Source organism: Arvicanthis niloticus, chromosome 6 (genome assembly GCF_011762505.2).
Source record: "Arvicanthis niloticus isolate mArvNil1 chromosome 6, mArvNil1.pat.X, whole genome shotgun sequence".
Taxonomy (NCBI): Eukaryota; Metazoa; Chordata; class Mammalia; order Rodentia; family Muridae; genus Arvicanthis; species Arvicanthis niloticus.
In genome coordinates this window covers 50,813,738-50,826,567 of record NC_047663.1, presented here as the reverse complement: position 1 = coordinate 50,826,567, position 12,830 = coordinate 50,813,738, and the positions used below count along the sequence as shown (strand labels likewise).

The following is a 12,830-nucleotide window of genomic DNA, read 5'->3' as shown; positions in this document are numbered from 1 at the left end:
GTCCAGGAGGTCATCTGAGTGAGTGAATCACCTCTTGGTAAGTAAAACACCTCTTTTAAAAAAACATACATTGATTTTGTATGTGTCTGAGAGAGAGAGAGAGAGAGAGAGAGAGAGAGAGAGAGAGAGAGAGAGAGAGGGGAGGGGAGGGGAGGGGAGGGGAGGGGAGGGGAGGGGAGGGGAGGGGAGGGGAGGGGAGGGGAGGGGAGAGGAGAGGAGAGGGAATGGAGGTCAGAGAACAAATTAGGCAGTTGCTTCTCTCCTTCCACTATGTGGTGGCTTAGGGATTGAACTCCGGTCTTTAGGCTTGGTGGTGTTATTACCTCTAGAGCCATCCCCCTCCCCCAACAGGCCCCTCATCTAGAAGCACCCACTAATCACATGTAACAGTTATCATGCAAACCATTCTTTTTCTTTAGAACAAGAAAAGCAAAACAAAAATCTTGGTGTTTTTAAAATATTGGGTCAGAGGTTTTGTGTGTGTGTGTGTGTGTGTGTGAAGGTAAAACAACACTTCTATAAGGAACTCATTCCTGGTAACCCATTTATTCAGCAGCCTCAATGATAAAATAATCAGAGTTGAAAACTTCAATCTCAGCCAGGCAGTGGTGGCACACACCTTTAATCCCAGCACTTGGGAGGCAGAAGCAGGTGGATTTCTGAGCTCGAAGCCAGCCCGGTCTACAGAGTGAGTTCCAGGACAGCCAGAGGTACACAGAGGAACCCTGTCTCAAAAAACAAAAAACAAAAAACCAAACCAAACCAAAAAAACACACCCCCCCCCAAAAAAAGAAAACTTCAATTTCTCATTACATGTTGCTCACAAGGCCTTCAATGGCAGTCTGAAATCTGCTGCCCCTTCAAAAAACCCTCTTGTGGTTCAATGGCTTTCTTGTAGAGAAGCTAACACACTAAACATTCAAAAGAATATTTTGATTACTCCTCCAAAAGATCTGTCAGACACACTTCACTCTCATCTGAGGTGGTCAAGTCTGTACAATGACTGCCTGGTCTGATCATGACTGTAGCAGCTCTCTGTCACCTTGGACTGCAAGGCCACCAAATCATTGCTCCCAATCATGGTCAGTTTTATTCCATCCTGTTTCCAGAAAGAATATTAAACCTCAGCAGCTAGGTATAACTTTGGAAACATACACAGTGATTCTTTCATAATTAAAAATACAAGATAATAGTTTGCTGATCAATAAACAAAGTATTTATTCAGCACCCATGTGCCAAGCACAGTGCTAGGCACTGTGGTGGATACAAAAATTAAGACATAGTCCCTGCCCTTAAGGAGCTTACATTCTCATGAGGGAAACAAAACTAACATACATGTAGCAGCTAAGAACAGTACAAGACAATATATGATTTGGTATAAGAATTTTAGTACAGATTTGAAGCTTCATAAGGATTAAAAGAAGACAGTGAAATAGACCTTAGTTTTAAGATTTTAGCGTCAGGGTCTTGAAAGACTGAAGAAACTTAAACTGACCTCCCTACTAGGGAGAAGTAGGAGCAAGGTTCAGAGAAAGACACAAAATAGGCATTTGATAAGGGCTAAGAAGTGACTGTAGACTTTGGAGCAGAGTGGCTATCGAGACAAGCAAGGTTCAAGAGCTTTAATGCAAGCTCAAAACAGTTAGTGGCTGAATCATCCTGAAGAGGATGGAAGGGCAGGATCTTAGCTAACACAGATAGAACTCACCCGTGAAAGGAAAATATAGCCACAAAATAAAATGGTGACTGAAGGCGTGACAATTCTAGGAAGCATGTTATGCAACATGCCAATAGCTCCAATGTTTCCTAATTCCCAGAGGACCCTAGAGACAGTGTTATGGTTCCATTTCAAGATCCAGGATGTGGACACTTTGCTTCACCCAAGTACAAAAGAAATATAAAAGACAAGAAGACAGAATGACAGAAAAAGAAGTGGAAGAAACAAGTAAAAATTCATAGTGAAAAAAACACACCAAAGTATATAAAATCTATCTCCTATGGAGATGGAATTGGCATGTCCATTCATTTTTAAATGAACATATACTGTATTCCTGTAACAAAACAAAACGCCCTATGCTTTAGGTGTGCTTTTCCGTTATTTCTGGAACAATCAATCCAGGAAATGGCTCAAACTATATTCATGTAAGCTTAAGTGGTCACAGAATCCCATAATCCAATCTCACTTTTCTGTTGACTCATATCACGAAAAGGAAGTGTGTTTTGGAAGAATCAGAATCGAGAGGTTTGTTGGGGAAATGAGGACTTTTCCTTGTGTCCCAGTGAGCACAGGGATACTATCCAACAACACAGGGCCAGGGACGTGCCTAGCTACTAAGAGGCCAAGTGACTGAAATCGGCACTGCCAGGAGACAGTGTGGCACGCAGCATGGCATTCTGCCACTAGGAATTCACATCCTAAAAATCAGAGACCACTTTAGGCTACACATCCAAAATACATTTTCTGTTTTTCAGTCATAAATATGTATAGGTATTCACTGTTTAAAATGAATAGCTGGTGAAGAGATTTTTAGAATTAAAAATCGGTTACAATAACTCCATTAATTAGCTAAATCTAAAATTCACTAAGGAAAAATAAATAAAACCTTAAAGAAACCCATTTCTGGCTTAAAAGGAAGCAATAATAATAAAAATAAACCCATAAAAGTTACTGATAAAAGCCTTCTTGAACAAAAACAATAATTAAACTTAAGAATCCCATAAGGATCATACAATCTAAGATTGTCATTAAACTTTAAAGATTTTTAAACAAGACAAAAGCAGTCCCATTGACCCACGTCCCATAAAATTACAATGGTCTTCAGTTATTCACTAGTGCCATGTAACAAGCCATACTCATTCCGTTCCTTATCATATTCCACTTAGTCATTAAAATACTTGCTACTTCATCTGAAAAGCAACTCAGCCTAAATAGGATGATCCAATCTGGGGAGTCCTGTGCTCTTTGATGTTTATGAAAACTATCTTAGATCATCTTTCTGAGTTCTGATAAATACGTAACAGCACGAATGGAAAACTGTTGAGTCAGACAAGATGTGCCATCTTTGACAAGTATTCACTTGAGCCATCAGTGTGGCTGCTTCTAGAGACCCTGATTTCCACCCGACCGGGAAGATGAACCAGGCACTTGGCCCTGGAAAGGTTCTGAACTTTTTTTGAAATGACAAGAGGAACACATGCCCAATTGCTGCCCAATCTTATTCCTGTGCTTTGACAAAAGGTGGCAATTACTAATCTGGGTATTTCTTAGCAGAGAAACTCCAGCTCAAAGAGATGTCACAGTTACTTTTTGTTTACAACTGGCTTCTATAGTCAAATACCTTGGCTACAAGAAATTACCCTCCCTTCTCCCTCCTTCCGTGGTCTAAACTTGAAGCTTCATGGTTTTCAGATGGAGAACTATCTGAATGGCAGAAACCAATCTTCCTTCTATGAGGCTAGCACTCTGAACTAGAATTAGTCAGATGTACATAACGGCTGTGTATTTCCAATCTTGAAATGAAATCCAGTTGAAAGCCATGGAGACATGAGGGCAGGCATGGAAACTGCTGTGTTCAAACATACGCAGGAGAGCTACAACACATTACCATGATTTAAAAGATCACACGAAAGCTTAAATACAGCGTGAGAGAGATGGAATTCAGTTTTATTTTGTCCTCTCTGTAACTTCCATTTACACCACGGCCTTGTCTATCAAAGAAGAGGAGGAGGAAAACCCTGCCTTATGCCACCGAGCTCAAGTACCCATGTACTTGTTGGAGGCAGTAGGCAGGATATCTGTTTCTCCAGTTTTTGGCTCCAAGAGGTTATACTTTTAGTACCAGCATAGTGAGGAACCCCTGGCAAACTGCTGGAAATGTCTTCTGTGTTAGTCAGTGTACCATCCCATAAAGTGCTTCTGGAGTTAAAAAATCTGTCAAGCTGTCAAAACTGTCCACACTTTTGCAACAAGGGATAAAAGATCCCAATGGACATTTCACTGAGTCTTTCTCAGATGGGTCTCATAATTGGCACAGCTGCTTTTTACCCTCCAAGGCGCTGGCCCTCACCCCAGGCAAAGCCTCCTGGCCGCTCTTCAGGTAGTGGGTTGTAATTGGGATCTTCATCTGGTGTATCAAAAATAGTCCTCCTAAAACACAGAGACCAGTCAGTGCCTGGAAGTACTATAAAGCAGTACCGCTGGGCTTCCACAAACAGATAAGCATCGTCTCTGCCTGCCAGCTAAAGAGGTAGTATACTTTAAAGGCTCTATACTTATTTAACATTTACATTAATATTTACCTCTTATACTAAGTTTTACTATGGAAACAATAAATGCTGATGGGGTACCTGAATAGTCAAATCCACAGGCACCTAAAAAGAATGGTGGTTGCTGGATGACAGAAATAGGGAGTTAATTACTGGGTAGAGTTTAAGGATTATAAGATAAAACCTTCTAAGGATGGCGGCCATAGCAGCACAACACAAATGCATACACCACCACTGAACTGCTCATTTAACAATGGCTAAGATAGTGAATTCCATGTTGGAGTGTGTGAACTCAGTTACAACGACATCCATCACTTCAATTACAGGACAAGCAATGACCGATATTGATGTCCTTAGTAAGGGAGTAATGTATCTATGTTAAATATGAACCACAGACTATCATGCAGCCACTGAAATTCTGTAGGCCATTTATAATGGAAATGTCACTTGTTTTCCCTTTTCTTCTTTTTCGAGACAGGGTTTCTCTGTGTAGTCCTGGCTTTCCTGGAACTGGATCTATAAATCAGGCTGGCATCAAACTCAGAAATCCACCTGTCTCTGCCTCCTGAGCTCTGGAATTAAAGGTGTGGACCACCACTCCCAGATATGAAAAGTAATTATTGCACATTAAGAAATGACATTTTAAGAAAATATACAGACAGGGGCTGGAGAGATGGCTCAGCAGTGAGGAGCACTTACTATACTTGTAGAGGACCCAGGTTTGGTTTCCAGTATCTACGTCAGGGGATTACAACCAACTGTAACTCTAGTTCCAGGAGATACACTGTCCTCTGGCCTTTGTAGGCACATGCATCCATGCATACTGTGCACATAAAATGTAGGCACACAGTGTTGCAAACACATTTATAAAAAAAATCTTTTAAAAATTAAAATTATATAGCTATTTAAAAAGTATTTACAATTACCCAGTCCCAGCCCTAAACACATCTACATATAAACAACACCAGGTGGACTGAATAGGTAAATAGATTTTGTGTATGTCTGTATACTAATTAAAGAGGAGGTCATGAATTGAAGAGTGGATGGGGGAGACCCAGGAGGAACTGAAGGGAGAAGTAGAGATGATGCAAATACAGTAATCATGCGACAGTGAAAGATGCAAGACTGCCTATTAAAAGCCCAGTCCAGGGACACTGCTATGTATAAGTAGAATTACAGAAGATTTACTTCCTTCTGTTTTTTTTTTTTTTTTGTTGTTGTTGTTATTTTTATTTAAAAAAAATTTCCCCTAAGATGGCCTCTTGGTATGTTACCTGGGTTGGCATCAAACTTTGAATTCATCTGCCTCAGCCTTCAGAGTGGATGGGGGAACAGGTATATAGTAGCTTACCTCACTAGCTCATTCTTCTTTTTAAGATTTATTTATTTTTAATTTTAGATCTTTTTTTAAAGGTTTGTTTGTGTATTTTATGTATATGGGTATTTTGTATGCATGTACATCTGTACACCAAGAGGGCATCAAATCCATGGGACTACAGTTATAGACAGTGGTTAGCAGCCAGTGTGTGCTAGGAACCGAACCTGGGTCTTCTGGAGGAGCAGCTGGTCCTGTTACTACTGAACCATGTTCATTCTTTTTCGCTTAACTATTCCACAACAGAGAACTTATATCAAATCATTTTGTTGCCTCAATAGAGCCCTTCTTTCATGTAATAGCTCCCAAGAACACAAAATTCTAGAGCAGAAAAGGGTCTTATCAAAACTGTAGCACTAGAAACTGCAGTACAAAATGAAGAGATGTGCTTTGAGTCACACTGCTTGTTGGTAGATCAGTCAGTGTAGCTTCAGGTCTAAAGCCTTTTCCTTTCTGTTTCCCTGTGTCTCTCCATCACCCACTTCACTGGTCAGAACGCTGTCAGCTTGTCCTCTGGACTGCGCTGCCCATTCTGCTGTTCATGTCTCTCTATTTGGAAAGCAGCTGTCACAAAACCCGCAGGCTCCTCTCTGGGACACAAGTTCTAGTGGTCATTCAGGATAGTAATTGCAAAGTCACCCATGATGTCAAGAGCTCAGTAATCAGAACCCTGGCCCAATCTGTTTTTGGCCAATCCAAAAGCTCCTCATTGCAGACATGTTGCTCAATCTGCAAACACTGATACAAACCAGGCACTGAAGGGACCCAAAATAAACTGTGATCATGGTTTGTCTGCATGAAACATGAAACATGAAACATGGAGTTAAATACTCACAAAATAGATGGTGTTTTCAGAATTCTTATTCCACCAGGCTGATTGGGAAATATATCTTCCAAGAAAAAATATATGTGCCCAACTGCAATACCTGTAATCAGTCAGGAATAAAAGATAAAAAGGAAGATTAAAATTTCAAGTTTAAGTTTCCTATCATCATCACATACTTTATTTAGGATAATTATTATAAAAAAAAAAATCAATGAATTAATATCTTTTTTTTTTTTTTTTTGGTTTTTCGAGACAGGGTTTCTCTGTGTAGCCCTGGCTGTCCTGGAACTCACTCTGTAGACCAGGCTGGCCTCAAACTCAGAAATCCACCTGCCTCTGCCTCCCAGGTGCTGGGATAACCTGGGATTAAAGGCGTGCGCCACCACCGCCGGCGAATTAATATCTTTTAGATATAATTATTAAACAATCATATAATAGCTATATACGAAGACTAAACAGAATAAACATGAAAGACAGTGACAGAATACATTATCAGGTAAAACAAAGACACTTACCCAAAAGGTCCACTATAATTGAGTTCCCCAGCAACAAGGAAAACCCCATGAGCACCCAGGGCAGAAAGGGGGCCTGGAAGTTTAGAAGACCAAAGAAGTTCATGCGGACATACGGGTTCCTTCGGCTCCACACGTAAACCAGCATTATTGTAAAGGCCTGGCCTAAAAAAACTAAGCTCACAAACAAACCAAAAAGCTAGTAAATGGCATCAAGGAAAGTGTCAGCATGAGCGCGTACTAGGGAAGACTACGCAAGAGACATACAGGCTGCCCGCTAGCTGATATCTGCGTTAGGAAAGCTGAGTATGACATTTCTAAACTAACAGAAGAAAAGCCTGAAATTAATTACCCAAGCCATCTAGGCAGAAACTGGCTTGGGCTGAACTATCTGGATTATAGCTACTACAGACTAAAATTCTGCTTTTTAAAAAAAATTTACCTATTTTATGTATATGAGTGCCCTGTCTTTATGCACACCAGAAGAGGGCATCAGATCACAGATGGTTGTGAGCTGCCATGTGGTTTCTGGGAATTAACCCAGGACCTCTGGAAGAGCAGACAGTGCGCTTAACCACTGAGCCATCTCTCTACTCCTAAAATTCTGTTTTTGTGATACTCTTGCCTTTTGGGGCAACATTAATTCCTTTGACAGTACGTACAGTGAAGCTCACTCACCACCACCACCTTCACAGGTGTTGAAGCATGCAGGCTGGAACAAAGCCTTTTTGGCACTCAGCACTACACCTAAGTCTGATACACAGAACAAATTCTCTTCTTTTAAAAAAACAATTGTATCAGTCTTGACAGTGACTTAATACACGCTATCTTACCAACCCAGTTTAAAAGTGAAGTCAGCAGTGAAGTGACTGAGGTAACCCGCTTCAAGGTAACCCGCCTGGGTTGGAACTTCCTGCCCAGTGGAGCCTCTTGTCCAACCTCTGGGCTTGGAAGCTGTCAAGGGGGTGTGAAATAAATAGTTAGCTCCTGAGGCTACAATCTGGAGATCTATGTTTGTCTATTTGTTCAAAATATCTAGTTAATCATGGGAGACAGATGAAAAACTTGAGGAACAGATGACAGTCTGTTCTGTATGCTATTTGTTGAAGGATACAGTCATTAAAAATCCACCAAAAAGGAACATAAATACAAAGTCTGCTGTCCGACCTCGGAAAGAGCCTTCTTCCAGCATTCGACAATAACGATATCTTAAGTTTCAAGTTAAGAAAATATTAGGCATACACATGTAAAGATAAAATGTACCGAACCACTGAAACATACCTGGGCTTTATACAATTTGTAAACAGTCAAGCTGCATTTCTCTGCCAATGGTTGAAGAGTAGCCTGTCTCGCTGGGATGCTAACTCAAATACTGCATGAACATGGTTCCATCCCTCTTACATCTCTTCCAGTTCATGGTGTTGTCTTTCCTATGCTCAATTATATGTTAACTTGCACCATACTTGGTTTGCTAATTTGGAAGAACTCCCTGCAAAGAAGCCTTGTGTGATAAGTACTTTTCCAGGCCAGGGAGGCTAAGCATCTCTATTTCCTAGTTAATAAAAACTGTAATGAAAAGCCTTTCTTTAGAAACTTATCAGAATGATATTCTTTGCAGGAAACACAAGAAGCCATTTTAGGACGCCAGTCCCATCACCCCTAAAGGCTCTCTGTGTCCTGCGGCTGAGCAGGAGCACTAGGTATAGGAGGACTGACTAGCTGAGCACACCCAATTAACATCCGACTCCTCAACTGCCATGGCTCTTCCTGTCTTTAACCAAACCTAAAATGTCAACCCAGCAGATATTCCGACATTGTCTTTTTAGCCTTGCAATCAAAATCCCTACTCTCAGAAACCCATTCCAAAACCTGGGAAAGTTCGCTGAGTTACCAATGTTTCAGGCTGTTTCACTACTGTGTCGGCTGGTGCTGATGTTATTTTACAAATATGCCTACAATAAATCACAACTTAAGGACACTAATATCTTTTAACAGTTGGAACCTTCTGTATAAACAAGGATTACAAACAGTTTCAAAACATTATGATCTGATTACAAACTATAGACCCAAAAGCCATTAAGTAAAATGTTATAAAAATAAACAAGAGTAGTAGTTTCAACTTATAGTATATACTAAGTTTTACATGTGTAATATATTTATATATATACATACTATATAACCTAAAGTTTTGATGTTGACTCCATTTAATAAAGGATACAGAAAAATCATGTTAAACAAAAAATTGAATCCAACTGGACCAAAAAATAAGAAATTGGTGATTAGCCTCCAGACCTACAGGGGGAATTGGGTGGGGGAGAATCAAGAGAAAGGCATATTAAGTAAAATACATGACCAGGAAACATTTCTATACCAAGATAAAAACAACATTCTACGACTCTGAGGCTCTAAAGTCCTAGATGGGGCACATTCAAACAGGGCACCCAGTCTGATTCTGGATTTGTTCTGTGCTGCCCAAGTTTGTATATGTGTGCATATACACATGCAAGATATTAATTAGACTGTGAAATTTATATGAATAGAGCAAAAAACTCAAAACCATGATTATCTTCTATTAAACAACACAAAAATCCACACTATGCCGCCGAGTAAAAGCTAGGTTAGTGTGAGAACAGAGTGTTCTTATGTGTGTAGTCACCATTAGTCCGAATGAGGAGTTTATAAGTGCTAAAGATCTCAGGAACTCAGCGTGTGAAGCGGTCAAGAAATGTTTCTGTACTAGCCACAACATACTGATAGAAAAATTCTAGGATAAACAGTCAGGTTCTGGTTTGAAGTCAACTTCCTTACAAGACAGAATTAAGGCTCCAAGAGACAAAGAAAGATGCAAGGGCAGTCTCACCTACTCAACATACAACTAGTCACAAAGTTTTACATAATTTACTATCACATGTGAGATAAGCAAGCAAGCTGGCGTGACCATCCTCACTTCACAAATTAGGAATTTTAAAACTTATGGCTTGCCTAAGGACATGCAGGTCCTAATTCCAAACTTAATTCGAGGATTTAACCTTGGCTAGGGACGGTCGCTCATGTCTGTCCAGGCAGGACAATCACAGGAGAATTGTTAAGTTCAAGAGCTGCCCAAGCTACATAAGACGCTGTCAAAAAAAAAAAAAAAAAAAAGCACAGTGATGCACACCAAGAGGCTGAGGCAGGAGGACATCATGAGGGTCATACCAGCCACAGCTAAAAGATAGACTATCTGGAAAAACTAGACAAAAACAAAACAACCTAACCCTAGGCAGTTAAACCAGAATGAAGCAATCCTAGCAAGGGTCACTGGAATCCTGACTTGACAAAGTCAAGCAAGGTATCAGAGGACCCTTAAACCCTTGATCACTGGTAATTTACTTGTGATAATACTGACGGATCAAGTCACTCAAGACAAACTCCGGCATGTCTGTGAGGGAGTTTCTCAACTCAGTCACTCAAGGTGGAAAGGACAACACTGAGGAGCATCATCTCAGGGGTGGGGGTCCTAGGACAACTAAATAGGAGGAAGTGAACTGAGCACCCCTACTCATAGGGAGCACCCCTACTCATCCTCTGCAATGGGACCAACTGCCTGAAGCTCTGAATGCCACAATTTCCCAACCACAATGGACTTTACCAACAAACTGTTAGCCAAAATAAACCAGTTTCTTTCTTAAGTTGCTTTGTCAGGAATTCTGTCACAGCAGTGTGAAAGGGAGCCAGCACTCTATTCACAGGCAAACAATCCAGAGTTTATAGCATTTACATGCTAGTAAGGACAGTGCACATAAAAAAATCCTAAATAAGGGTGAGAGAGGCTCTAACAGGAAAGATAATATATCTGAGGGTACACAAAAGCCCAATCTTGAAAGGCAAGCTAGAGTTCAACGGGTACAAAGGGAGTGTAACACATTTGGGACAGGGGAAAGCATCAACAAAGAGTCACAGCTGCTGAGCTCTTGCCTCCACTTCACCTAGACCGTGAATGAATGACCATCCTGCCAAGAAAACACACTGCTCTTTGGCATTTTAATCCCTGGAAAAAGACTGCTCCAAACTGTAATCTAGAAAGTCAACATTCTGTTTTAGATAATGGTATAAGACCTTTGTTAGTATAATCTGACTTCTAGAAGACAGGTCAATGTTAATGTTTTACCAGAACTGAGTTTATGAGCTGGACCCTGAGGATTAACAACAGTGATAGGTGAGTCTGGGTGGTAAATAGACAAAATAAGGCTATCCTGTGAGACTTCCTGGGCAGCTAGCTCTCAGTCTATTCTCAAATCACATCATTATTACTCTTGTTGGTTGTTACTGTTGTTTGTGTGATGAGACAATTCCTTGATGTGTAGTTCGGTGAGCTAAGGTTCCTGACTGCTGGGATTATGGCCACATTAGTTTTAACGAGTCGTAGTCAAATTCAGAATCTCAACACATCAAAAGTACACTAAAAAATTATTTTCTTAAGACAGTGTATCTCTATATTGCCCAAACTTATCCAGCACTTTGCCATCCTCCTGGTTACTCTGCCTGTACCTGGCTCCACCCCTGGCAACTCTAATTTGGTATATGATGAGGAGTTCACAAATACCTAGCAGCTCCTAAATGATTCTGGGGTCCAACCAGGCTGTGAAATTTCATCTTGTAATCCCAACAAGATCCCAACAAGACTTGTAATCAGAGCTTCCCCTACTGGGTTATGTTTTGAGACTGTATTTGACAGGATTTACTACTTACTAAATAATATGAAAAAAAAAAAGGCAGTGAAAACATTAATCATAGCTGTTATAGACCACTTACTTGAAAGTGTTTAAAAATTAATTCAGGATTGAAGTATAACTGAAAAGGTGTGATCAATTCCAACTGCTGAAATGGAAAAAGAGCTTTTTGAAGCAGATCAACCGCAAAACAAAATTACAGCATGAACAACAAAGGATTAGTAGATCTAATAATTTCTGTCTTGCTTGTGACAGCTGGTAAGAGATTCTTTAGAATTTGCACAACCGTTTTGTATAAACACACAATGTAAGTTTTATGTTGCAATATTTGAGGATACTATAAGGCAAGCGGGTGGTAATATTCTAGAGATAACAGCATCTTTTACAAATCTGTGCGTCACGTGGTCACCATATCAAACAGCTGGATGAAACAACTTGGAATAAGAGATTTAAGACCCTACTACCATTAATCCTAATTAGATACGGGCGGCCAGTTACTTATATCCACAGGCCGTCCTTTGAAAGATGTTTCTAGAAAACTCAAGATTTCTATACTCAATATAATAGTCTGTGGACCTAGCGGACCTTACTCCCACTAGTCACCTGGACACAGCTAGACCTCTCAGACACATTTTTGGGTGGGTGGCTCCCGCACTTCTGATTCACTACAGGTCTGGATTTCATCTGTCTGAAACTGACCTGGCCCTTCAGGAAGGAGCACACCCTTCTCAGGTCACTGGCTTGGCACCCTTGGGAATATCCCAAACCCTAGAGTCAGCTCCGGATGTCTCCACCCACCCCTGGGACCAGACCCACTGGGCTTCTCCGCGGCCCAAACCCGCTTTCTGAAGACGCAGTCATAGCTAGCCTGGAAAAAGAGGATGCGGCGCCACAACTGCTCACCACGGCCGCGGTGGTGAGGACGCAGGCGGTAGTGTAGGCGCGGCTGACCGGCGGGATCTGCAGGTACTCCAGCCGGAGGCTCTGGTACGCCATCTTTCCCACCGCGCCTGCCCCCCTTTCCCTTCCGCCAGTATGCCAGGCGGCGGGGCGGACTCAAAACTGGCTTCCAGCCTACCCACTATTGTCCAATCAGCGCTGTGGACTCAGACAACCACCAATCGCTGGCGCCTTGGGGA

General features: G+C 41.1%; 1 protein-coding gene across 2 annotated transcripts; it reads right to left on the bottom strand.

Annotated features, from left to right (window-relative positions):
• Nucleotides 1-3,643: 3,643 nt before the first annotated feature.
• Nucleotides 3,644-12,754, bottom strand: Derl2 (derlin 2). Of its 2 annotated transcripts, none has more exons than XM_034505374.2 (7): nucleotides 12,595-12,754; nucleotides 11,774-11,839; nucleotides 9,198-9,271; nucleotides 8,094-8,187; nucleotides 6,983-7,178; nucleotides 6,477-6,567; nucleotides 3,644-4,147 (listed from the first exon to the last, which is right to left on the bottom strand). In XM_034505374.2, exons 1-7 carry the CDS (start codon nucleotides 12,685-12,687, stop codon nucleotides 4,042-4,044), a joined length of 720 nt encoding a protein of 239 aa, XP_034361265.1. In that variant the 5' UTR covers nucleotides 12,688-12,754; the 3' UTR covers nucleotides 3,644-4,041. The 2 variants fall into 2 exon arrangements, with proteins under 2 accessions (XP_034361265.1, XP_076792528.1); XM_076936413.1 differs by having other exon boundaries at nucleotides 11,774-11,836; nucleotides 12,595-12,728.
• Nucleotides 12,755-12,830: the final 76 nt, after the last annotated feature.

What these genes read in the sequence shown, in the direction of transcription:
- Derl2 (XM_034505374.2), bottom strand. Translation starts at nt 12,687, where the DNA reads ATGGCGTACCAGAGCCTCCGGCTGGAGTACCTGCAGATCCCGCCGGTC. An exon ending in TTGTTTAACATGATTTTTCT is followed by an intron (nt 8,188 to 9,197) that starts GTATCCTTTATT and finishes TTGAAACTTAAG; the next exon opens with ATATCGTTATTGTCGAATGC. An exon ending in TTGGTGGATTTTTAATGACT is followed by an intron (nt 7,179 to 8,093) that starts GTATCCTTCAAC and finishes GCCATTTACTAG; the next exon opens with CTTTTTGGTTTGTTTGTGAG.